The sequence below is a fragment of the Mastigoproctus giganteus genome, chromosome 11 (assembly GCF_048544385.1).
Source record: "Mastigoproctus giganteus isolate SK-2022 chromosome 11, ASM4854438v1, whole genome shotgun sequence".
NCBI classification, from domain to species: domain Eukaryota; kingdom Metazoa; phylum Arthropoda; class Arachnida; order Uropygi; family Thelyphonidae; genus Mastigoproctus; species Mastigoproctus giganteus.
The window spans coordinates 54,920,992-54,948,931 of record NC_143585.1 but is presented as its reverse complement, the minus strand read 5'-3'; the positions used below and the strand labels follow the sequence as shown (position 1 = coordinate 54,948,931).

The window sequence follows — 27,940 nt, the reverse complement described above, 5'->3', positions numbered from 1 at the left end:
GGTTGGTTAGGTCTGTGCTAGTGAATAGACTATTGAAGTCAAATGTTTGAACATGAGTGACGTTGCCATTATTTAGGGCATTAATAACTGGTACGTTATTACTAATTATTCTGCTATCAGGAAGGATGTCCATTATAGGTTTAAGCAACAGTTCTAAAGTTTTGCCAGGCTTATGAGCATAACTGTACTTACAGGAAGTGATGAACCTGAAACCTATGGGGTTTTTGTGAAACTGTATATGGTATGAAGTAAATAAAAGGAAATTTATAGTTATTAATTGCTAATTTTTAATTTCTTGCTGAAAGCAATTAATTTCTTAGTAATTATACTGCTGTTATTTGAGCTAGACTTGTAGGTGGCACTGAAATTTAGTTCAGTATTTAATGTTTGGAAATAAAAGGTTGTACAGATATGGCATATTTGCAAGAGGCTTTATCCATTAGAGTGATGACAAAATGTTTGTGTAAATCTGCCAATTGTTGTTTTAATTTGGAAAATTTGAATTTTAATATAGTTGATGGTTGCCCATGTGGATTAGATGTCTTATATTGATGTAGCATCTCAGGATTAATCCATAATTGGAAGGCTTCAATGGGGATGTTATGATGGTAAGAAAGCTTAAAACAGAAGTTGAGCAAATCTTGGTATAACTGTTTTTTGAAAAGTGTGAAGCTGATATTGGAGTATAATCTGTATTTGAAGCTATAAGACATGATACTTCTTAGTTCCTGGTTTGGGATGATATTTAAGTTACCAGTTATGATATGACCAAAGTGTGCATCAACAAAAGGTTGGAAATTTGGCTGATGGCAAATACATCCATGGGAAATGGGCTCAAGAGCAAATTTATCTATGTTGGTGGCTACATATTTATAATTGCAAGCTATAAGTCCAAATGGTTTACCATATCTGAATCTGGATATAATGTTTAGATTCTGGCAGCCAGCAGGGAGTAGGTCCGTCAAATTATTAATGCATGTTGAAGTTGTCCAAGATTGTACTGTATTTAAATATGATGGTAGTATTATCTTGGCTATTCATATTAATGCTGGATTTTAATTTAAATTTACAAATGTCTATTATAAGATGAAGTAAGTGTTTAGGATTGTAGTCAAAGGTAAAGATGAACCTGTAAAGGGCCTTTAGGATGCTATGCTAGTCATATTTGCCATCTTTAGTACAGAATAACGGATAATGAGTCATCTGTTATTTGTGAATGTTTGCATCTACATTCGCACATAAGGAATTATTAAGGTTTGAAAATGGCAGAAGGTTATCAAATTGTAGCAGGATACTTAATGATTTTGGAATAACTGAAAGCAAAGTGGAGGAGAAATTGTTGAAGTTAAACATAAGAAAAACACCTGGGGTGGATGGGATCTATCCAGTTATATTAAAGGAGGCGGCAAAGCAACTAAGCAAACCCTTAGCCATAATTATGAGAGCGTCCTTGGACTCAGGGGAGGTTCCCACGGACGGGAGATGTGCAAATGTATCCCCAATTCACAAAGGGGGATCGAAGGGTGACACGAGTAATTACAAACCAGTTAGTTTAACTTCTGTTCTGGGTAAAATAATGGAGTCGCTGGTTAAAGATGCATTGCAGGATCATCTAGACAAGACTGCAGCAATAATTCAGACACAGCATGGGTTTGTTAAGGGAAAGTCTTTTCTGACAAATTTGATAGGATATTATGATGTGGTTACAAAGGAACTGGATGCAAAAAATAATTTTGATATCATATATTTGGATTTCAGGAAAGCTTTTGACACTGTTGCGCATGGAAGACTATTGTACAAATTGGAGCAGAATGGTATTTAGGGTAAGTTGCTACAATGGATAAAAGGATGGTTGAGTGGGAGAAGACAGAGGGTGGTAATCAATGGGTGCTGCTCTTTGTGGACTAATGTTATTCGTGGAGTCCCACAGGGTTCGGTGTTAGGTCCACTGTTGTTTTGTATATTTATCAATGATATTGATGAAGGTATATCAGGCTTAATGTCGAAGTTTGCAGATGATACAAAGGTTGGCAGGGTTGTTAATGACAGTAATGGCAGTGTGCTACTGCAACAGGATCTAGATAATTTGGGCAGATGGGCTAAGAAGTGGCAAGTGAAGTTTAACCTTGACAAATGCAAAGTACTGTATATGGGTAGAAGTAACCCCAGAGAAACGTACCAACTGTATGGTACTACACTTAAGGTGGTAGAAAATGAAAAAGACCTGGGAGTAATTGTGCAGTGGGATATGAAGTTTTCTGAACAATGCAGACAGGCTGCCAGGGCAGGTCATGGGGTTTTGTCAATGATATATAGGAATTTTGCTAGCAGGGAAAAGGAGGTGATTATCCCTCTGTATAAGGCAATGGTCAGGCCACGCCTTGAGTACTGTGTACAGGTCTAGAGGCCTCATTTTAGGAAGGATGTAGATTTACTTGAGCGTGTACAGAGAAGAGCAACAAGATTGGTGAGGGGAATGAAGGGATCCTCTTACTAAGAGAGGCTTAAGTTCTGCAAATTGCAGTGGCTGTAGACTAGGCACCCGTGTGGTGATCTGATTGAGGTATATAAGACCTTGAATAGGTTGAGCACGCTGAATTCTGATGGGATCCTTCCACTTGTTCAGATTACGAACCTCAGGGAGCATAAATGCAAATTAAGAAAAGACAGATGTAGAACAGATGTGCGGAAATTTGCCTTTAGCCAGCGGGTGGTTAATTGCTGGAACAAATTTCCATCTGTCGTTGTGGAAGTTGATAGGTTGAATAAATTTAAGGAGGAACTGGACAGGCATTTGGAGGGAATGGTGTGATTTTTTTTTTTTTTTGCTGATGCTGCATAAGCTCATACACTTGCTTTCTTGCATCACATGCCACTACTACTACTACTGTACATTAAATTGATTATCATCCCGTTGTTGATGGTTTGTTGAAAGTCATTCAGCTTGTATTTATGCATAGAAATAAAGGTACTTTTGGGTTTGTGTTTCCTATAAGGTCTGGAATTATCAAGGCCTTTGATGACTTGGAATTTGTCATATATGCAAATTTCTGTAATATTATTTGTGATGATTTTATGACTAAACTTTATTATTGAGTCCATGTGGATAAAGAGTTTAACTTTAGCATAAATAGTTCTTCCTGTCTATTTCTGGTGATATGCTCAGGTATTTGTATGGAAATATATATGTTGGTAAAACAGTGTGATTGGAAGTGATTATTATTATTTTTTTATGTAAACCCCAAACATGAGAGGTATTAGAACGATAATACTTAGTACCGTGCTTGGGTTGGAGTTTGAGAAGATGAAAGAAAATATTTGTTGACATTGGACTTAACTTCTGTAGACTGTAATTTTCAGGAAATATGTATGAAGGAATGTTGTTCCAGGAAACGGCAGTTGAATGAATAAACGAGGAAGATGAAAAGTTGGTTCTGTGAGTTTGAAGTTGGACAGTAAATGGATGTTGGCTGGTGGCGGCACGTGTTCGGACTGTTTTAAAAGAGAGAGTGGGAATTATAGAAGCCAATTCAGAAGAACAGTGCCCATGGAAGTATCTGTAGAAGAGGCATGCAGGAGAAACAGTATGTCTATGAGACAGCAAGTGGAGAGACTCTGTTAGAGATGAATCATTAATTAACCTAATTGCCCTCTTCTGAATGGAATCAAGAAGCCTGAGAGAGGTTTTGGGGACACCACCCCAGATGTGGGAACAATATTCCATGGCAGGGTGGGTTTGCGATTTATGCAGAGTGAACAGCTGTTTGGAAGAAAAGTGACATCGAGAGTGAAAGAGAAAACCAAGTTTTTTAGATACAGAGGAAGCAATGTTTGTAATGTGCTTGTGCCAAGAGAGATTAGAAGTCAGGATAATCTCCAAAAGAGATATATCATTTTGTCTAGAGATTGGAGTGTCACTAAAGATAAGCATAGGAGCAGAAGAATCCTTTTTGCGAGATATAAGACAAGACTGAGTTTTAGAAGGGTTGCAATCAACTAAGTTGTCTTTGCCCCACTGGAGAATTACCGGAAGATTGGCATTTAAGGAATTGGTAGCAGATTTTTGAGAACTTGAAGCTGATTGAGCAGGGCAAGGTTTCTCAAAATGGAAAGTTGAATGCAATGTGCTATCATCAGCAAAACTATGGATAGGATTTCCAGTCAATGGAAGAAGGTCATTAATATACAAGAGGAAAAGAGTGGGGAAAAGAATTGAACCTTGGGGGGACACCGGCATTAGTGGAGAAGTTAGAAGACAGAGAGCCATCTACCATCACCCTCAGTGAGCAATCAGAGAGAAAAATTACTAAAAACAGTTGGCAAACCTTAAGATGGAAGCTTGTTTAGAAGACCTTTATGCCAAACACGATCGAAAGCCTTTGAGATGTCAAGAGCAACTACTTGTGTTTCCCCGAACCTTTCCATTGAATTAGTCCATAAATGGGTAATATAAGCAAGACTATCACGAGTGGATTGATACTGGCAATCGTTGATCAGACGGAAGGTTTCTAGGTAGTTTAAGAGTTGGCAGTTAATTGATTTCTCCATTACTTTAGAAAGAGTAGAAGTAATTGCAATGGGCCAATAATTGGATGGGAAGAATTTGTCACCTTTTTTAGCAACTGGCTGGATATGAGAATTTTCATGCAGAAGGAAAAACACCTTTAGAATAAGAAAGTGAAAAAAGGCGGCAAAGAATAGGAGTAAGTTCAGGAGCACAAGTTTTGAGAACAAGTGGAGAAATACCATCTGGACCTGCAGCTTTCTTAGCATCAAGATTCGTCAAAAGCCTTCTGACATCCTTTTGACGGAAGACCACAGGAGGCATTGAATGGAGTGTGTGTTGGGAATGGTGGGAGGTGTTTTACCAAGATCATTAATACATGAGTTGGAAGAAAAATGGAATGCTAGCAGGTCAGCTTTATCCTTGGCTGAAGTGACAACAGAACCATCTGGTTTGGACAGAGGTGGGAGCAGAGATTGCAAAATTTGCAGCGAATAGCTTTTACAAGAGACCAGAATGCTCGGCTACCATTAGGGCAAGAAACAAGTTTTCTACTCTTAGCCTGTTCAAACTCTAGTTTGAACTGATTAATAACTGCTTTACAATTGTTGCGAGCTCTGGTGTAGGCTGAAAATGAAACTGAAGAATTGGAAACAATCCAATTACGATATGCAACATTCTTCTCTTGAACAGCCTTAGCACATTTATTGGAAAACCAAGGTTTAGATAAAGTACGAGATTTTAAAGTGTAGTGTGGAATAAAGGATTCCATTCCTGCAAGAATAATTTCACTGACACGATCTGAGCAAACGTTGACATCAGATGTTTTGAAACAGTAATCCGACCAAGGAAAAGAAAAGAAATCTCGCAGGTCATCCCATTTTGCATTCATGTAATGCCAAACAACACGAGGTTGGGAATAGTCATGAGATAAAGGCTCCATTGGAGAAAAGACAATCACTAAGTTGTGATCTGAAGTGCCTAAAGGACCTCATTTCGACCGTGTACTTAGAAGGGTTGTTTGTGAGAAACAGATCAATTGTGTTGGCTGTATGATTAGGATTGTCTGGCATTCTTGTAGGTAAATGAACAATCTGTGCAAGGTTATTAGTAATTGCGAAAGCCTCAGCATCTCGACCTGCTGGATCGGTGTGACTAGAAAATGGAAGCCAGCTGGAGTTGTGAACATTAAAATCACCAAGGAAAATTACCTCACTGTTAGGAAAGTTGGACTGGAGAAAGTCAAGTTGCAAAGAAAGGAAGTCAGAGCTCCAAGTGATTAGTGGAGTTGGAAGAATGGTAGAGACAATAGATGAATCTGACAGAATGAGGTAGAGAGATTTTAAGCCAGAGAAGATCGAAGAGAGGAGATTCAAAATTGCCAAGTCTCTGACAGGGAATATCAGAATGGACATATGCACAAGTACCACCTTTGAGGCAAAAGGAATCATGCAGCAAATAATTTGGGCATCTGAGATGAGCAATAGTTGAATCAACCGATAACGGAGATTCTGTCAGAAAATGTACATGGGGATTTGGCAGACTGCAAGTGGAAATGGACATCGTTGAGATTAGAATTGTGACCATGTATATTTGTGAAATGAATTAGGAAGTGTTTCGGAGGTTTAGATTTTTCGCAGATAAGCTTGCTCTATTAGTTTGGCAATTCATGGTGTATTCAATAGTAAGAAAAAGTGGGTGGGATATGCTGTATGAAGTATTTTTGGATATCGCGTACACATGGTTAGAATATACCCAGATCCTTGACATAACGTGGCCTCGACAATGCTCCCTGCATACACACTATTCGGACTCCCTGCAGTCACTATCTGACAGAGTAGAGGTAGCAAAGTTATACACTAGCTGATCCGGAAGCCTCCTAGAGAGTTACCAATAGGTTCGGTCCAGTCTACTAACTAGCGGCTGGCCTGCAAACACCGTTTTAGAGCTGTACCCTCGAAATGTAAGGAATATTGGCTCTTGCCACAATGTTCATCATAACTTCAAAAGTCATCAATCATACTGCATGATGGAAGAGATAGGGAAGGGTTGACCGGAACTTAGCTCTAGAGACTAAACGTGGGTTCCACCACTTCAAGCCTCCAAGAAGCAAAGTGGTGGTATTGCACTGGTTGATGAGAGTCATCTACCACCTAGTACTGCCTGGCAACATAGAGGGACGGCATTCCTCCATGTGGTGTGGGTGCCACACCTCGACCCCCGCTTACGTTGGTTCACACCTGGGTGGTAACCCACCATATACTTGTGCATGGAGGTTATACCCAGGATTATATACTCTATTTCTTGGTCAGAGTTGTTAGAGATGTCCAGGGACCTACTTTAGGTACGGGTTACGTAGTCCTAGACTGCCTGAGCACCACTGCATTCCCCTTCAATTACTTTTTTGCTGTTCTTATACACTATATCTTATATCTTGTGTATGTGATTAAGCTGGCCGAAACCAATATTCTAGATATTATTTCTGTGCTATCACTTCTTTTTTCTTCTACTACAAAGTTTAGAAGCTTTCTACACTACTTTGTCTAGTTATCTCTCCCCTTTGCTGGCTCATTTGCCTTATTTGTTTAATTGCCCACAACTCTGTCACACTTGTACATTAACTTTGATCAATTCACACTTCTTACCCCCCTACACTCAGGGTTATATTAGCCATTATAAATACGCTGGAAACTTTTGCCGTACTTCTTTGGTCCATTACTGCCAAATTATCTTCACTTCACTCAGCAGTTCGACAGTAAGTTGTCATATCCTAACTATTCTCTTTCGTCCTGATATTTCACTTTCTTTGTTAATATTTGGGTAGGGCTGATTGCTATTTTTTCTCTAACTAGAATCAATTGGTTTTAAATTTAGCTTTATTTTTACACTTTTTAAGTATTGTTTTGGTTTTTTTTTTTTTTTTTTAAATTTCTTTTTGGTCTTTGTTGGTTTGGCTGTGATGTTGTTTACCTTTGCCTGCTTTTTCTGGCTGCTATGTATACATCATAACAGAAACATAGACCTTGCTTGTTGCTGTGCTTCCTTTGGTTTTAGCTGCTGACCCTTGAAAACATAGTTAAATCTTAGGAACTGGACTATTTATATATTTTCATTTAATTTTATTTATATAATTTTATAAGTAATCTTTTATTTTTGAGGCACTTTTAATTTTTTCTATTGTATCTACACCTGTCAGGTCAGCACTCCTACTCATACACATTTAATCTGTTTACCTAGAGTGGTGGACAGAAAAACTGCATCACCTTAAAAAAAGTAACATTTGTAGTGAAATGTATAAGATATTATTTGATTACAGTCATTTTGTTTGTCGCAAAGCAAAGGTACTGCATCAGACATTAATTGCAAGGTACTGCATCAGCCTTTTCTCTAATTACAGCATTGGAAGGTTATACATGCTCATTAGTATCCTGTTTTGCAGAGATGTAAGCATGGCTCCGTATGTTCAGTTGACACCAAGAAAAGAAAAGTGTAGCCTTGGAAGAGGGCTTTCTACATGTGCTATCACTGATAAAATAGGCTGCCACCAGTCAACAGTATCCTGGGTGCTGAAATTAAAGCATGAAACCGGTGATGTGAAGAGAAGACCTGGATTAGGTCATAAGAGAGTGACTATGCCTTCCCAGATCGATATTTGAAGTGGCTATGCCTTTGTAATCACCATGCTAGGATCAACTGGACTTTGAGATGGCCTCTGGTGTTGAAACAAGTGACAAACTATCCAAAGACGGCTTTAGGAATGTGGTCTGCATGCCTATCAGCCCAAGAAGAAGCCTTTGGGTGCCTCCGTAGCCAGGTGGGAAGGAGCAACAGTGCGTAGCATACGCTTCTTGATTAGACCAGGGTTCGAGCCCGTCACCACCAAACACGGAGGATGTGGAAAGGTCAGGGAATGACCACCGCATATTCCCGGAGCAATATGGCCTTAGTTGCTAATGCTCCTAAAAACCAAACAACAAATAACAAACAGAAGCCTTTGGGAACCCAACAAATGAGGATTAAGCGACTTGCTTGGGCTAAAACACATTTAACGGACAAAAGAGCAATGAGACTCCATCTTTCTAACAAATCGAAATTCAACATGCATGGCTCGGATGGGAAGTGATATGTCAGATGACGAAAATCAGAGGCATGACGCAGACTGTAAAATTTCCCGCTGGTCAGATGGTCTGGGGATGCATAACAAGCAAAGGGGTGGGGCTAATTAAGTTTATTAACGCAATGGTGAATGCAGAAACCTACACTGCTATCTTGGAGGAGTGCCTGAAACCCGTTATTAGGGATCACCACACAGATGTCCAAAACTGCATTTTTCAGTAGGACTCAGCACCTTGCCACACAGAAAAATTGGTAAGTTTTATGCTATTTAGATTTAATGATGAGTTTGTCTTCTTGTCTCACAAGCCTTAAAACATACATCAATGTTTTCCTCATTTTTCTCCCTCAAAGTGCAGTGATACCTAAGAAATGCTGGCATTACAGTGTTGGACTGGCCTGGCAACAGTACAGATTCGAACCCTGTTGAAAATTGCCGGTACATAATGTCATCTAAAATTGCTCAGAAGAAGCCCACAAGTAAGATTCAGCTACAAGAGAGCATTATAGGGGTGTGGTACCACAAAATTGGGCAACCGTATATCCAGAAGTTGATTAACTCTAGCAAGGTTGTAATTGTAGCTCGAGGAGGAATAATAAAATGTCAAGGACTGATATTAATGATGTTAATGGAATATCAGGACACACAATGCCCTTCTTATTCTTTGCATTTTATCTTCTACATTAACTAAGCAAAGGTAACAGTCATCACAGTGGGTTGTAGGCTCTCACCAAATCATGGGAATTGCAAATGGCACAGCCTTCTTTTTGCTATTTTTCCACAATCTCAATCGGATCATTCAAACACTTGCATGAAGGCATTTACTCACTTTCCAGCACAAGTTCGACACGATAACTTCAAAAATAAATTGAGCTCACACTAATAAACACTGCTGCATGGAGTTCTCAAGTTCAAGAAACAATTGACTGAAAGCAGGATTGCCAACATGTGAATATTTAGTTTACGAATTCCTATCATTTACTCGTAACTTAATATTTTCAATAATACAGGTGATGACATCAACTTAAGTGATTTGTGAAAAATGGTACTTCATAGACAAAAATGAATAACACTTCTGAAATCAGCATAAAAAAAAGAATTAAAAACTGAGTTAAATGAACATGACCTGACCATTTGTTGAATAAATATAAGGCCATGCTGAAAAAATGCCACAGGTTATGTCTGCAATTCTGCCCAGATGATAGGAGGGATTATATGCTGAAAGCCTTGTGGATTAACTCAAGACTTGAGTGAATCTGCAAGATTCAGGGGGTGGAATTTTTATCAGTGTGGCCCACACGTAGGTAGAATGAATCTATTTTGTAGAGATTGTATTTATTTATTTATTTCGTATGATGTGATCAATACATGAAGGAACCAACTTTTTCTTGCTTCCTTCGTGTCGTGGCCAGGATATTCAACCAACCGGTTGGTTCGGTACCATCGTGATATCCAGCCCGAAGCGGGAATCGAACCCGCGACCTTTGGGTTGTCAGGCAGGCACTTTACCTACCCGGCTAGCCTGGTCGGCAGAGATTGTATTCATTTGAACCAAGGTGGTGCAAGGATTTTTGCTAGTATCATTGAGGATACCTTAAGTGTTCAGGGAAACTGCTAGTTAGAGGAGAGAAGGGTAATATAGATCAGTGATTATCTGATGATATGGGTTAAATTCTTGTTTGTTGTCACAACAGTCAAAGTTAAAAGGATGTTCTGAGTGTAGCAACGTTTCAAATTCATGGTTTGTGAAAGATAGGGAAACAAGCCTAAATGACTTAAAGGGATGTGTCAGGGTAGTAAACTATAGAAGAATACTTAGTCTCAACTCTGTGTACAATTATGTTAGGAGTGTTGTCAATAAATTATCTGAATTTGAACTCCTAGTTAGGACAACTAATGCTGACATTATAGGGCAAACAGAAATGTGGTACCATCCAGAAATTGGGGATGATGAGTTCCACTATGGTATGAATAATGTATTTGGGAAAGACAGGAAAATTAGAAGAGGTGATGGTGTCTCATTATTTGTACCAGCATGTCAGGGATAATACTAGGGGTGAGAGTATTCTTGAGCTCATCATTACTAACGAATAAGCTGACTTCACAGGGCTTAAAATACAAGAACCATTGACACGTAGAGATCATGTAATTATCAGAATATGAAGAACGATGTTGCAGTAGTTGAAGGTAAAGGCACGGGTTTTTAATTTTAGAAAGAGGACTTTGATAGTGCCTTAAACTGTGCTAGGATCAACTGGACTTTAATTTTAGAAAGAGGACTTTGATAGTGCCTTAAACTGTGCTAGGATCAACTGGACTTTGAGATGGCCTCTGGTGTTGAAACAAGTGACAAACTATCCAAAGACGGCTTTAGGAATGTGGTCTGCATGCCTATCAGCCCAAGAAGAAGCCTTTGGGTGCCTCCGTAGCCAGGTGGGAAGGAGCAACAGTGCGTAGCATACGCTTCTTGATTAGACCAGGGTTCGAGCCCGTCACCACCAAACACGGAGGATGTGGAAAGGTCAGGGAATGACCACCGCATATTCCCGGAGCAATATGGCCTTAGTTGCTAATGCTCCTAAAAACCAAACAACAAATAACAAACAGAAGCCTTTGGGAACCCAACAAATGAGGATTAAGCGACTTGCTTGGGCTAAAACACATTTAACGGACAAAAGAGCAATGAGACTCCATCTTTCTAACAAATCGAAATTCAACATGCATGGCTCGGATGGGAAGTGATATGTCAGATGACGAAAATCAGAGGCATGACGCAGACTGTAAAATTTCCCGCTGGTCAGATGGTCTGGGGATGCATAACAAGCAAAGGGGTGGGGCTAATTAAGTTTATTAACGCAATGGTGAATGCAGAAACCTACACTGCTATCTTGGAGGAGTGCCTGAAACCCGTTATAATGGCATATATTAAATGGATGGATTGCAGAGTGAGGGTGAATACACTTGACTTGTGGAACATCTTTAAAGCAAAAATCACAGAAGCCATGAATGCTTACATACCATTAAGAAAATAATGCAGGAGGAGGAGGAGGATGCTGAAATGGATAAATGCAGAGCTGGCCAGCCAAGTTACAGAGTGATGAATAGTATTGAAGCTTACAACAGCTACAAGTTGATTTGTAAATAATACCACAGATAAAGTTAGAGAGGCCAAGGCTGCACATGGGAGGGCACTGGTCAAGAGAGCAAAGAATGGGGACAAGGGATTTTTCATGTATTTGAATACAAGGAACAAAAAAGCAAATCAGATTGGACTCTTGTGCATTGGATGTGGGGTAAGTTTTGATAATCCAGTTCTGAAGTTGCAGATGAATTGAACAGGTACTTTGCATTTGTCTTTACTGAAGTAAGACCCATCATGCTGAGAAGAGGTTGTGCAAGTGAGACTGAGTCATGTGAATTTTTTTTTTCCCCCAGATGGCTCTAGTTTGTTATGGCTGCCTTTTTTTATGTGCTGTGTCCCATCGTGTTAATTTTTTTAGTTTTCACACGGCTATGCGATTGATGTTAATAGGTAAATATATGGAAGTGCACAGCCCTGATGGCTCTTATCCTGTAAGTCGATGGCAAAATAATGTAAGTACTGTTTTGAAATATAAAGGAATGTTCATCCTCAAACCTCTAAGCCTAATCACTTTGTCCCCCATGGTAGCTAGCTAGTTAGTTATTTGGTTTTTAGGAGCATTAGCAACTAAGGCCATATTGCTCCGGGAATATGTGGTGGTCATTCCCTTACCTTTCCGCATCCTCCGTATTTGGTGGTGACGGGCTCGAACCCCGGTCTAATCAAGAAGCATGTGCTATGCACTGCTGCTCCTTCCCACCTGGCTACGGAGGCACCCCCCACGTGGTAGCACTAAGCCTAGCGTTCTGCTGACAAACTTGCCAGGCCAGACTCTGCTGCCTTGCAAACCGTCAAATGCTCTGCGAAAACTCTTCTCCAGGTAACCAACAATGTACATTCCTCTATGAAAATCTCAAATTCAAATCTACAATAATAGAGCTGAAAAACCACTGGAATCATTACTTCCAAAGGCCATAATACCACAGCAATGAACAAGTGATCTTGTCTGACTCAACAGCAATTGGCTCCACATACCATAATTCACCATTATGCTCAGGAACTACATTGATTGCATCAGCAATGTTAATATCTGCTACATTATGTATTAGCCATTTTGCATGTTATTAATTTATTTCTTTTTCTCTGAGTTGTACATTATTCCAAATTTTGTGGTTAAATTTTTGTTTCTTCTCATATAATGTAAGCACTTATAACTGTTACATTAATTGTCCCGTGGCAAGCTTGTAATTATCAGAGCTAATAAATGGAATTTATTATTATTATTATTAGTGATTTTGAAATTACAGATGACTGTTTAATAGAAAAAATTTCAAGCATTAAAGCAAGTAAGGCTCCTGGAGTTAATGGCATATACCCAGTAATTTTTAGGGAGGCTGCCAGGTTGTGTCTTGAACCATTAAAGTTAATTATGAGGGTATCTTTGGACTCTGGTGAGATTCCTTTGGATTGGAGATACCTAGTGCTTTTTTTTTGGGACGGTACACAATGGTACGGCATGCCGGCACCTTTATTAACAGTGACGTGTGACATTTGGATGCAGTGCACTTCGAAATTTGTAATATTCCGTAAATTTTTTTACATGTTTACCTACTATTCAAATAAGTTAAATTATTTAACTAAATTTACATTTTTCACTGCCAATTGTTAAGATATTTTCTATATAAAATTGTATAACCATTTTTATAATTCTAAATTACTCAGTCGGACCTCTGTTTAACGAAGTCCTTTTATAGCGAATTATTTGAATTCCCCTTGGAAGTTGCATTTAAAATTCTTTCCATTGAGCAAAGAAAATTTTCATATAGTGAATGGATTAGGAGAGAATTAATTTGGTACGCACTGTTCGCATTTCTGGCCTTCAGGCAATTTAGGCATTTAGTGCTGCTGTGCGGATTAAGAGAGCTGAAGGGATTACCATTCTACAGCTTAGTGGTACGTGGCGAAACCTATCCGACCACCTGTCCCACATACGGAGAAGTAGCGCTGGTCCAGCAGTGAGCAGATCAAGGGGTATTCCCAATGGGCTCTGGTCCACCTTCTACTGTGGTGGTGTCCAAACTTTTCCCATACAGGGGTCATATTCAAAAAAATGTAAATTTGAAAATTTTCGAAAATTTTATTAAGTACAATACACAATTACATTTACTGAACAAAACCTTTAATGAGAATTTTTTTTGATAATTAACAAAATTTAAAATGCCATTTTAGTTTACTTTCCGAGTGGGCCATAGGTTGGAAACTGCTGTGAATCAACTGTAAGCGCCCTGTTCGAGAATTAGGAGGGAGAGTGATTTAATTTTACTTCCACAAATAATCATCTGTTGTTTCGCGGAAGTGCATTATCCACAGTTTTCTGTAAATTTTCCCTATCTCTGTTTACATAGTCACAGTACCTGAATATCCGGATGATACAGACATTTTGGACAGTTTCAAAAAAAAATAAATAAATAAAACAAAATAAAAAGAAAGAAAAGAAAAGAAAAATATCGAATTTAAGAACTAGTGACAATACTGATGACGAGTGAAGGAAAACGAGGACAACAAAGGTATTAATCCTTCTAAACATGAATTGTAGGCATTTGGTGAAAATAAAGTTAGAAAATTACAGTTAAATGAAAGAGATACAATTCGTGGATTTCTGGAATACTCTAATTGAAAAGATGGTTTTTGAAGAATTGAAGCATTTGATGGACGCTCTGAGTACGATACCAATTTCATCGAGTGAATGTGAACGAGGATTTTCACAAATGAATCTGATCGCCAGCCCAACCAGAGCTTTATTGATGACAAAAACAGTTTCTTCACTACTGTTTCTTAAAATTGTAGGCCCACCGCTGACCCACTTCAATCTAGCAAAATATATCGATTCGTGGTTGCTTCGGAAACGTCATTCAGCAACCGACACACAAAGAGGAAGAAAAGAAGTCGACATAGGGTGTCGGATGAGAACTTAATAAAAATTTGGAACATTCTACAAAAACTTTATTATGAAATTATTTTTACTTATTATTTTTAGGATCCGTAGTCTAACGAAGGACCCTTATAATGTCACTCGGTTGTCTGTCTGTCTGTCCATCCGTCTGTCACAGCATTCTATCTCTGGAACCACTCAGCCTGTTGACTTGAAATTTTGCATGGGTTTGTACATCATGTGGGCCAACATAATGCCATACTGATCGTTGTTGACAAAAATTTGTTTGAGAAATGGGGGTAAAATTTGGAGGGGGGGACATAAAATGTCAACAACCTATAACTTTTTATATACAGTTGGAAAGAGCTAAACTAGTAGGTTTAAAATATAATTTTAAAATATTTTTAAAATTAAAAATGGCGGTGCCAGACAGGACAATGTAATTTTCGTGTCCCCCCTCTATTTCCTTCACTAATGGAGCTAAAAATTTAAAAATCACATTAGCTATGTGTTATTCGATGCTTATCAAGGGAAAACTATTCCGACTGAAATCTATCATTTACTTTTTGTGTTAAAATTAAAAAAACATTTTTTATTGCCCTTCGATAGCGCGCTTCTTTGTACTAAGTAACTCTCCTTTTGGTGACAAAAAGGTTGCTAAATAGTTAGTTAATAATTCTATAAAGGTCATTTATAAATTTTGTGATGAGAAGTATTTTTTAACAATTTTCAAAGCTGTAGTTGTCCTTGCAAGGAGGTACTCAGAGAGCCAGTGTTGAGGCGGCGGCGGTGGTGGTGGTGGGGAGGCACCTGCACGGAGTCTTGCACGGCTCTCACCTGCTAGTCGCTTATCCCCCAAGACTTTAATTGCTTCTCTCTCTCCAGAAGAAGTCTGAGTCGCTTCTCCCACCCTTGTCATTCACAACAACTGCAAAGACTCAAATTGACAACGTTTTCGTTAGTTCCTCAGTTTTAGGCCAAGCCGGGGGTACTAGAAACTTTTTTTCAGTTACCATAAAGCTCTCTATTTGAGATACTACACTAACAACCATTCGTGACTAGGGACCCTTCATCCTGAGTGCCCGGCACTCAGTAGTTGACCAGTTTATTTATTTATTTTACTTATTTTTTTATATACTTGAATAATAAATTTATGCTTAATAAACTGTTAATATACTAAATTTGTTATTCCAAAAAACATTACTACTAAAGTCACAATATCAGGAAAAAAAAAATTTTAGAGTACTTTTCATATCCTTTTAATTTTTCCTGATAGCAAAGAATGAGTACCGGCACCTATTTTTTTACAAAAAAAAAAGCACTGGAGATACTAGTACATAAAGATGATTCTAAGAGCAGTAGATAACTATAGACGAGTTAGTCTGACTTCAGTGATAGGGAAAATCTTAGAAACAGTGATTAAGAGTACATTCCAGGGATATTTAGATAGATATGGCATTCTGAATAACACACAACATGGTTTTGTTAAGGGAAAATCATCTTTAACTAACTTAATAAGCTATTTTGACACAGTTACTCATGAGCTGGATGTAGGGAACAATTTTGACATATTTTATTTGGATTTAGCAAGGCATTTGACTTAGTCCTTTATGAGAGCTTACTGTATAAGCTGGTACAGATTGGGATTATTGGAAAAATTCTAAGACGGTTTGCCGGGTGGCTGCAGGGCAGAAAGCAGAGGGGTGTGATTAATGGATATTCGTTGGACTGGCACCCAGGGATCGGTTCTTGGATCATTGTTGTTTCTGATTTTCATAAACGGCACTGACGATGTAATGGAAGTCTTGATGTAAAGATTGGTAGAGTAGTTAATAATCAGTACCAAGCAGTGCTCCTTCAGGATGACTTGAACAGCCTGCAAGAATGGTCTGAAAAGTGGCAGCTATGTTTTAATGCAACAAAATACAAAATACAATATTTTGGGTTTACTATATCCTCTTACTCTAGAGGATATAGTAAACCCAAAATAAATTATACACTTGTGGGGTTGAATTAAAAGCAGCAGAGGAAGAAAGATCTGAGAGTTATAATACATGCAGATATGAAGTTTTCTGAGGAGTGCAAACAGGCAGCCAGGAAAGCCAATGGTGTTCTTTTGATGATTTATTTAACATTATTCTGTAGAAATATGTAGGTCATAGTCCCACAGTATAAGACAATTGTAAGACCACATTTGGAATACTGTGTTCAGGTATGGAGACCTCATCTAAAAAAAAAGACATTGATCTCCTTGAAAGGGTCCAAAGACGGGAAATTTACATGGTGGGATCAATTTGTGAATTTGCAACCATATGTGGAAAGGTTCTGAATAATGTGGACTACAGAGCTTGGCTCTGAGAGAGTTAGTAAAATGAACAAAGGCAGAATTTTCACTGTTATAGAGAATTCCAGAACTCAGGGGCATAGATTAAAATTACAGGGGAAGAGGTTTAGACTAGATTATAGGAAGTTTTCTTTTAGTCAGCAAATCTTTGATCACCGGAACAGGTTTCCTTTGTGGTTAGTTGAGGCTGACAGTTTGAATAAATTCAAAGGTCAACTGGATAGTTGCCAACATGAGGATAAATTTTCTTATCTGCTTAAGTTTTTTCCCTCTTCAAGTGCGGAAAAATCCTCCGGCTTCCTTACACACTGTATGGCTATTACTGTATCTTATCAGATCACTAATTCCATAATTCCTAACTTTCCTGTCTAAAAAATAAATAAATGTCATTTTCTCGAATATCCTGTGCACACGTTTTTCTTTTTTTTTAAAAAGTGCATCCAGAATTTTGGGTATGTGGCTTATTCACTAATTAGTCTGAAGCTTGGTATTTCTGCTGAGGTTACAGCCTGATGAAAGAATAAAAATGCTGTTATTATTAACTTCAGTATTTTTAATCCCTTCTTGATAAGAAGTACAGTACCGTCCAAAGGTATTGGGACTGTTAGTTTTACTTCGATGTCACTCTACTCGCTTCAAAGCATGTCTGTTCCCTTTGGCTGTCATGACACTCTTCACCTGCCTCGATAGGCTTTACACTAACTAATGATAGTGGGTTAATCCTTCATATGAGGCATTGCTGAGAACTATGAACACAGATGCTCATCCATGCTGTCTACAATGTGACATTTCTTTTGTGAAGATTAGCATTTGTTTCAGTAGGAGAGTGCTCCATGCCATACAGCCACTGCTGATTGAGAATGATTCATGGACATGAATATGGAGAAGTTTGAATGGCCAGTGCAGACTCCATTCAAACGATTTGGAATATTTATGAAATGAGCTAGAACATTGAGTGAGGGCTGGACCACATTACTAGCTCACCTGGCAACTGTTCTGCAGAGAAATGGAGGATTACAGTCTATTGTTTATTGGTGGAAAGTTTACGAAAGAGAGAGCGTGAGAGTGTATATCATAGTGACTAAAGGGTACAGGCTTACTTCTGAAGTGAGTGACAGTGATGGCAGTTTGAAATTATGTGTTCAGATAATTTTAGGAGGTGGGTTTGTACTTACCTATTATATATACTTTAGGACCAGTAAATTTGTAGGTTTTTTTTTTTTTTTAATCTTAAGAAATTGTTGTGTAGCTTAAACAGGACTATTTCAGAAAATATGATGATGATAATAATAATGAGTATTTTTTCATTTTTAGCCTTTTGATAAGTGTTATATTGGAGCTGCTCCTGAGTTAGAAGAAGAACATGTGTTTTGTGGACAGATGTCAGCCATGTATCTTTTTAGTGAAGCTCTTAGTACCCATCAAATATGTGCTATCCATCGTTTAGGTCCAGGTTATCAAGTTAGTTATTTTTATTTTTTTAATATTGTCAGCATTGATTATAGTTATCATTTTATTATGTGCATTATTTGAACTTGATGTTAAAAAAAAATTTTTTTGGTATCTTTTGTCTGCTATCAAGGTCTGCTTAATCAAGCTATATTTTTGTCTGCTGTCAATGTGTTGTAATAAATTAAACAAAGGGATTGGTTAGCTTTTTTGATAATAACTAACAGGGAAAAAAAGTTAATTCATGCAGTGCATTATATAGTAATAATTCATGATTTATAACAGAAAAAAATAAATAAATAAAGCAATGACTTTTATTTGCAAACTGTGGAAATTTTGTTTTTATACATCTGCCATATTGCCCATTCATTTCTCCAACCAGCACATGGAAATAAACATATGCTTCAGTTACAATATACACTGTATGGATGACCTATGTGATATGTTTGAAAAAATATAAATAATAATTTCTGGATTTCTATTGGTCCAGTTTTAATGAAATTTGAGAAGGCTAAATAAATTGTTATGAACAAACAAAATATAAAATTTCATTAAAATCCACTATTACATGAGTTGTTATATGTGGATGGATGGACAAAGAAATAGTCAGATTTCCATTGAGTTGATTTTAATGAATTTGGGAAGCCTGTATACATTTTCTGAAAGCCTCAAATATAAAATATTTCTTTAAAAATCCATCCACTGGGCATTGAGGATATGTGATACAAAGAAATAATAAATGTTGGATTTTTATTGGTCCAGTTTTAATGAAATTTAGGAAGCCCCAGTAAATCCTTCCAAATGAGCTGAATATAAAATTTCATGAAAATTCATCTACTAGGAGTTGAGTTATTACTTGACGGGGGGGGGAGAAATAATGGTCTGATTTTAATGAAATTTGGAGTGGCTTTGACTAATCCTTTTAAAAGGCCCAAATATAAAATCTCGTGAGAATCTGTCCACTGGGAGCAAAGTTGTTACATGTGGATGGGAGGACATGGTGAAGACAGTAGGTGCATTATGTATATATTAGAGCTTATAAACCGGTTAAACCCGGTTTTCATATTGAGTTGTTAAAACCGAAACCGAGCTTCTAAAACCGGATTCGAATATTTTTTTAGTTAGCCCTCGAATATAGTTTTTTGTTACACACATTTTCTTTTGTTTGTTCGTTTGTCTGGATCGTTCAACTGCTTTATGTTTTAAACATGATTTTTATTTTATTTTATGTTTAGGTGCGAATCTCATGGGCAAGTGGCCCAAATCTAGGAGGGGTACCTTTTATCTTCCCACCTGTATCATGGCACGATGCAGGTGTACTCATTTACGACTGAGTCGGACCGATAGCGTAAAAGAAAATGCTCAACATTTCTCCATTCCATCTATCTTGTTCGCCAGGCAAGTTATGGAATGTGCCTTATTGATGGTTACCCACTAGAAACAGATTCGCTGAATATTGCATCAAATTTCAATCGTAGAAAGTTTTTTTTTTTCTTCTTTATTCATATTAAATTTGCGATCAAATGTTCTCCAAAAAGCAGCTTCACCAAATTTAGCTTTTATGTAATTTTGAAAATACAATAGATTTAATTGGGGGAAAAAAAAATTGCAAGTAAATAAATAAAAAATTTCTCTCGTGAAAATTTTGAAACTTGCCTCGTTTAGACCTTCATTCAGTGCTTGCGGGAGTGACTCATAGTATTGTGTTATCTTCAATATTTTTATTTAAAATTGTTGGTGATATAAATTCCTACTAATTAATATTTGTTACTCTTAATGTCTAAGATGAAATCAAATGTATGGAATTATTTTGCTCGAAAAGCAAAGATGAAGTACAATGTTCGAAATGTTAGAAGATAATGAAGTCGTCTGGAGGATCTACATCATCTTTGATGTTGCATTTAAAGAAAATGTATCAGATTGACATTAAACAAGATAACAGTGAACCTCCCGTAAAAATGGTAAGAACATTAAAAAAACTTTATCGTTAAAAAATCTATGGAAGAAGAGATTTCAAAATTAGCTGCTTTAGATGGATTTTCTTTTAATTCAATTGCCAAGAGTGAGTTTATACAATCAAGCCTTCACCTTCAAAGAAATAAATACGATAAATTTACCACCAGCCTCAGTGAATGGAATTAAAAATATGGTTCTGAATTATTATAAAACTAAGAAAGAAGAACTCATTCAGCATTTCAAAAATTCATTGGTTTTGGGTGCACGGTATTCATTGACTCTAGACGAATATACATCTATACAAAATAAAAGGTATATGAATATAAATGTGCATTCAAAAGACAATCATTGGTTGTTAGGTCTTATTGAGATTAATGATTCACTTGATAGCAGAAGAACTGAGCAAATTGTGAATGGACACTTGAAGGAATTTGGTTTGAATTTGGATGAGGATATTGTTGCCTGCACCACCGATGGAGCAGCAATGATGATTAAGTTTGGCAAGTAAATTACGCCTAATCATCAACAATGTATAGCTCATTGTATACATCTGTAAGTTATAGATGTACTTTATGAAAAAGCAATCAATTATGGTGCCACAGTCTCTGAGTCTCCCAAAGACAATGAAGAAAATGAAAATAATGAAGAAAGTAGTGATGATGAAGTTGAAGAAAGACAGCAAGGCATGCTTTATCAAACTGACTTTACCGATGAGCTCATTTATTTCTTCAATCCAATGGCCAATATTGCACAAACTATTAACAAAGTCAGAAACTTTTGCAAGCTTTTTCGAAAATCGCCTACCAAAAATGACATATTACAAAATTTTGTTAAAGCAAAATTTAATAGGAAAGAATATAAACTTATATTAGATTGCAAGACTAGATGGGATAGCACATTCTATATGATTGAGAGATTTTTGAAATTGAAAAATTGCATTCCAAATGCTCTATGTGCAGTACTGTCAACTGAAGCTGTGTCTGACGATGACTGGAAAACACTTGAATTGCTATGTGAAACTTTGCGACCAGTTGAAATGATTCTGAAGGCTATAACCTCAGAAGATACAGACTTACTTAAAGCAGAGTCTTCAATAGAATTTCTGCTTGCTAAGCTTGATACAGCAGAAAACCCATTTGCTTTAAAGTTTCACCAAAGCCTTTTGCAGCGTTACAATGCAAGACGAAATTGCCCAAATGTGGCTTTGCTGAGCTATCTGCACAACCCCAAAAAGTTTAGGAAAGAAGATTCAGGTTCAAGAACTTTTGATTTTCCAAGTAAACAAGTTTTGAAAAAGCATGCTGAAGAGATTTATCAGAGATTATTTGCAAAACATTCCGAAGGAGTCTTAGCGTTGAATGAAGAAACTGAAAATAAACGAACTGTTCTTTTAGAAGAAAACAAAGACTAGTCTAGTTCCGATGTTGGAGATACACTCATGCGAGAGCATGATAGTGTAATAAAGAGATTAACTGAAGAGCCTTCAAAATATCCGAGTGAATTGGAAATCAGCAAAGAATTTAAAATTTTGGAGGCAACTAGCTGTAGAAGTGAAAAGCTGGAGAAAGTTTATAGAGCACAGCTGACCATTAAACCAACAAGTTTCCAATCTGAGAGAGTGTTTTCGATCACTGGTCTCTTTAACACAAAAATAAGGTCAAGTCTATCAGGAAAAATGATTAATATACTGTTTTTTTTTTAAGGATCATTTTCAGAAAAAAGCTGAGCAATAAATAGTAAAGTATTTATTTTTAAATACTTTACTATAGGTTTTAATGCATTAGTAAAATACTTTACTATTTGTAAAGTATTTTACAAATACTTTAAGCTGTTTTTTTTCACATTATTTTTATTTATTTATTATTATTATTATTATAGGACTTATTATTTTTTTTGTTTACTAGACGAGAAGATAGTTTTTATTCAGAGGATTTGAATACAATTTGTAATTTTGTATAATCTCAAGCTGGTTACTTTTTTGGAGCATTTTAATTTTTTTTATTTTTTTTTACTTTATGAGGTGATAGATTTTGTTTAAAAGATTTGATTACGATTTGTACAATCTACTCAAGATAAAATAAATACCTGTGTTATAAGCTTTTAATTATTTTCCCTAAGTCTGAGAAAATCGGTTTTAAAACCGGTTTTATGAGTAAACTTCGGTTAAACTCGGTTTTGAAATTTCTCGGTTTTATGCAAGCCCTAGTATATATGCTAACACAGCCAAAAAGACTAATAGAAGGTAAAAGTAAAAGTTCGTTTTATAATATTGTTTTTAACTGTATATTTTCATTAGTACCTTATTTTTGATTAAGCCATGAATTATTTAATGCTCCTACATATGAAGTGGGCTTGAAAGTTCCAGGAATGAATGATCCTATATGTAAGTTAATGTTGAGCTTGCCAATTATTTGCTGTTTTCTTCCTTTAAGAAGTAGTTCCATAGGAAGCTCTGTGTGAAGCTATGCTGATTAGTGATTTTAGTGCTCTTAATTGGCTTCTTTCACAGACCCAAACAAAATGTGTCCCTTCAGCAAAGTATTGGAAAAGGTAGAAGTCAGATGGAGCCAAACTGGGGAAGTAGGGTGGTGTTCCATCTGAGGGATCCATTTTCCTCTCAGAAAATCTGTGATAATGTAGCGTTGGCACATTGTTGTGATGCACAACCCACCTCTTCGTAACAACACCTTTTCCTTCAGAACTTGAAGGTAAAATGTGTGATTAGCAGTTTACCTTTGGGGTACGAATTTGGAGTAGACAGTACTATTTTTATCAAAGAAAATGTTAAGCATGGTCTTGAATTCTGCTCTGCTCATCCTTACTTTTTTTTTTTTTTTTCATGGAGAATTCTCTGTCATTCACTGTTTGCTCTGCATTTTTGTTTGGGGAGAAGAATTGATGTTTTATACTCCATAATCTGATATACAGATATCCTGGAAGTTTGTTTCTGCTTGAATTTTATCTAAAAAGCCAATGCAGGTCTTTTTGATAAAAATTCTTGCTTCATTTGTTGGTTACAAATGAAGCAAGAATTTTTCTGGCACCATCTTTGCATAGGCTTTATTTCAAGATTGATGGTTAGAGATTAACACTTTTTATCTATCCCCAATTGTTCTGTTATCATTCTGATAGCTATTCTTTGATTGGCATACAATATTTTCCAGTTTTCCCATTATTAGGGATTTCAGATTGATAATTGCCATGAATGTTTTCTCTTTAGGAAATTGTTTTTCCACTCAAGAATGTCCCTAAATTTCGTGTAACAATTTATGACTTTTGGTACTATTTTTCTATTGTACTGTATCATAGTACAATATTTTTATATTATACTGTGTTGTATATATATATATATATTTTTCTAAATTACTGTATTGTAGAAATACTGTGATCCGCAACACATCTTAAAAAAATAAAAAAATTTTGTTCGAGTTATCCCCACTATTGAAAATAGGTGTACATCTTCCCAAATGGTTCATCTAATATAAAATTTTATGTTAAAATAAAAGTGCCAGAAAGTGGAACAAAGGTTTTTGATCAGGTAATCCTTGGCTAGCATTAGTAAATAGTATTTCTGCTTTGAACTGAACACTTTGCCTTGGCAGGCATTTTATTCAAGTGTTCAACACACTGCATGAAGATAAACTTTATAAGATCCAGCCTTCTGTTACCATCTAAGATTTTATATCTCCAGTTCTTTTCTCTGCCAGTAAAAATACACTAGTAGAGAAAGCAGAGCTCCAGTTTTGAGATGTACATTGATCCTTCCCCTGGATGTCTATTTGTCAGGCTTCACAGTTCCATATCTTTTAAGCTGATTTTCAAATTATCAGAAGAATTAATCATATATCTCAAAAAATGGAACACATGATTTCTCCATTAGATGATTAAACCCTGAATTTCTTCTTTATTATTTAACCCTTGTGTCATCACTCCTTAGACCAATTCTTTTAATTCCAGCAGTGTACACAGATCTCATCTTCAGTGATTTAGCAAGAAAATCATTGCCCATGGTCTCATACTGCTCCAGAAGATCAACTCAAACTTACACTCACTGCTTTTTATAATTTACTGTATTTGTGGAACCCACTTGGCAAACAGTTTTCTGTATCTCAGGTTGCCAAAATGATTTTTCAATGCATTAAAACCTATTCCCACTTTCACATGCATTCCTTGGGGCTTAACGTGTCTGTGTTCACAAGTCAATTTGTTCACTCTCTCCTCATTTTGTTCTGTTGCTGCAGTGCATGGATTGTTTGATCTTGGCATTACCTTCAGAACACTGCTATTATCACTGACACATCTAACACTGTCTCTAAGTGCTTACATTGACTGTCATGTCTATAAATATTCTTCAAATTGTTGAATCTCAGCAGTTATAGTGTTCTCTGCATTTAGGAACTCAGTAATATACCACTGCTTCCCACACACATCCTTTTTTACAGACTACTATAGTTCTGCTGACTGGCATGCATTGTTGAGACTTGCAGGATATTGGTGGTAACGTTTAAATTTTCATCTGACAGCATCACATTTTGTATTCAACATCATGTGAGTGGAAAAAATGAGGCATTATCCTTTTTTGTATTGTAAGAGTATTCTTTTCTGATTAATACTTAATCTAGTAAAGAAGACCACAAACTGGGGGTCGATACATATGATATTCATCTAAATTTAAAATTAGCACTAAAAGTAAACTGATCTGCATAGATTTGATACTTTCAAAATTCATAGTCTTTATGTTTACTTTTAGTGCTAATTATAAAAATCTAAATCATTTTTATTTATCATGAGCAGCTTTTTTTTTTTAAAACAGTAAAAAAAGCTGTACATGATAGGTAAAACAAGTTTAGATTTGTTAGACATGTTGATTTGTTTGTAGATGTTGACACTTGTGTAGCTTTGTTGAGGTCTGTTTAGACATGTTTATATGCAAGTTTACCTGCAAGTTAAATAGCTATATAAACCTACAAAGTGTTTCTTTTGCAATTAATGTTTTTTGGTGCAGTTGTGCTGATTACTCTCTGCTTATAACTTGATTTTCATATTCTGTGGCTTTGAAAATTGTAACTTGTGGTTGTATGAACAACCTAAACATATTTCATTACGTTTATGGTAATTGGGTTGTAGAAAAATAGAGACAAGATGTAGCATCATTTGTGAAAAAAAGTATATGCTATATATTTTGGAATTAAATTAGGTGAGCAAGATTAAAGTTGAGCTGCCCATAAAATGTGTTGTAGTTATGTGGAAGGCTTCTGATTGTGCTAATCTAAGTATTTATTGAGATAAATACTCAGATAAGTAAAAAGAAAGCCACGACATTGACCATTCCCATGGTGCAAATTCTGAAAATTGCATAAGTTCTGCAAATTACAGCAGCTGGAAACTATATGCTGTGAAGTGATCTGATTGAGGTGTATAAGGCATTGAATGGATTGAGCATGCTGAATTTTGATGGGATTTTTCCTCTTGCTCAGATTATGAACCTGAGGAAGCATAAATTCAAAGGAAAGACAGTTGTAGACTAGTTGTGCAGAAATTTGCCTTTAGCCAGTGAGTGGTTTAATTGCTGGAACAAACTTCCATCTGTCATTGTTTAAGTTGATAGTCTAAATAAATTCAAGGAGGAACTGGACAAACTTTTAGAGGGAATGGATGTGTGAAATTTTTTTTTTTTTTTTTTTATTACATAAGCTCACTTTGCCATTCATATGCTTGCTTTCTTGTATTACATGCCTCCTATACTACTACTACAGCAACTTTCAAGTAACTTAAAATTTCCATTAAAAATGTAGTTTCAGATTTCTTATCAGGAGTGAAATGTCTGAGAACTTTTCTTAAAATTCAGGCTTATGTTATCTTTATTTTATTCTAATAAATGATCTTTAGCCAACACAAAAAAAAGTGTTATCTTGATTCTGCATACAAATCATGCTTTAATGACATATGTTCTACTTCATATCTAATTGCATAAAGCAGACTATATTTCATACATAATTGCTCAGTGTTTCTGCTTCATATTTAATTGCTAAAAGGTTGCATGTAATAAATTTATGAAAGATTTATGTCTCTAAATTTATAATAGTAAAATGGCTTACAAGTAAACATTTTGCTGTTTATTGACAGATGTTTATTGACAATTTTATTGACAGATATATTCATTTTATTTTAGAGCCAGTTTAGGTTTGAAGGGGAGTGCAGTACACCATTGGCAGACAATTTAAAAAGAGTAAGTTGGTTTTAATTTTATAAAAAGCACTTTGCCATTCATTTTGGATATGCACACAGTATTGGTATACAGTTACTGCTTGTGCAGCACTCTTAATTGGTTCTTGAAAAGAGTGAATTATGCAGAAAATCTCTAAATAAGGTTATAAAAATGGGAAGTTTGGATCATATGCAGATATATAAACTTATTATAAACATAATCTTTGAAATTTCTGTTTCAGTATTGACTTTTAATTCTTCTAATTTTTGAAGGTTGTTAGTGTTGAAGATAAATTCTGCCTGAATTTTTAAATTTTTTTGGATTTTTGTGTATCAGAGAATTGTCACAAGGCAAAATGATCAACAAAACAAGATTTATTAAACATATAAGTATACAAAAGAGTACAATAGAACTGGTAAATAGTTTAGATTAATTATTATGTGATTATTAGGTAATTTAACTGGATACAAGCAGTATCTTGCTGTTATCAGTATTACAGTTTTGTAATGTTCTTCATGTGGCTTTTCAGCTAATGAATTTTACAATCTGTGATGACAATTATGTCATACAATTGTTCCATTAATTGAATAAGAATCATCTGTCAACATAATAATTACAATTAGTATTAAAACAACTAATTGGACCATTCGTGCTTACTGTTAACTTCTAACTATAAAAATAGATGTACATTTGTCTGAATGACTTTAATGAGAAGAGAGGTCAGTGCGTGTGAATTAAAGGCAGCGGGAAAATATAATTAACTTCGAGTGATTAGGTTATGTTGTTTAAGAAAAAGGCTATTCACTTACCGACAAAATGTCTTTCCTTCTCGGCGCTACTTGGTACTACCATCTGATCCATAACTACGACTTTTGGCTATCTTCTTTCTTTCTCTCTCCGCCGACTTAATCTTTTCATTTCGCTTCTTGAATCAGCTCTCTAACTTTTTCCACCAAATCCCACGAAATCTACGTTACTACTGGCCAAATCTATCTTTTTCCTTCCCCTTTCTCATATAAATACCTCTGGTTTTCCTCCCTTAATTTGCCCTGACCTGTTCTGTGATCACCAGGTCAATAATGCTGGGCAAAGAACTTCATTTGGGGACTGTCAACTTTGTGAATTGTCACTACTAAAAATGAAATATTGTGAGAAGAAAGGAAATACCATGTTTGTGTAAGGCAGTTTCTTTTGTTTTAAAATCACGTCATCGAACATAAATTGATATGCTTTTACGAACGGAATTTTAGCATGACAGTCATTGGGTTTATTAGTTTCGATCTCGTAAGGAATTAGGTCTCATGTTCTGATTTCTCACGCTCTTCTGACAAAGATGCTAACTGCTCTTTTC

The 27,940-nt window shown here is 36.2% G+C and overlaps 1 protein-coding gene across 1 annotated transcript in view; it reads left to right on the top strand.

Annotated features, from left to right (window-relative positions):
• The window catches only part of rg (A kinase anchor protein rugose), a 1,582,765-nt gene that overhangs the window by 179,156 nt on the left and 1,375,669 nt on the right, over positions 1–27,940 (top strand). Inside the window, exons 9-10 of the mRNA XM_090384432.1 lie at positions 18,291–18,437; positions 26,554–26,610. Of these exons, the coding sequence (XP_090240558.1) occupies positions 18,291–18,437; positions 26,554–26,610 (204 nt within the window). The remainder of the gene's footprint in view (positions 1–18,290; positions 18,438–26,553; positions 26,611–27,940) is intronic.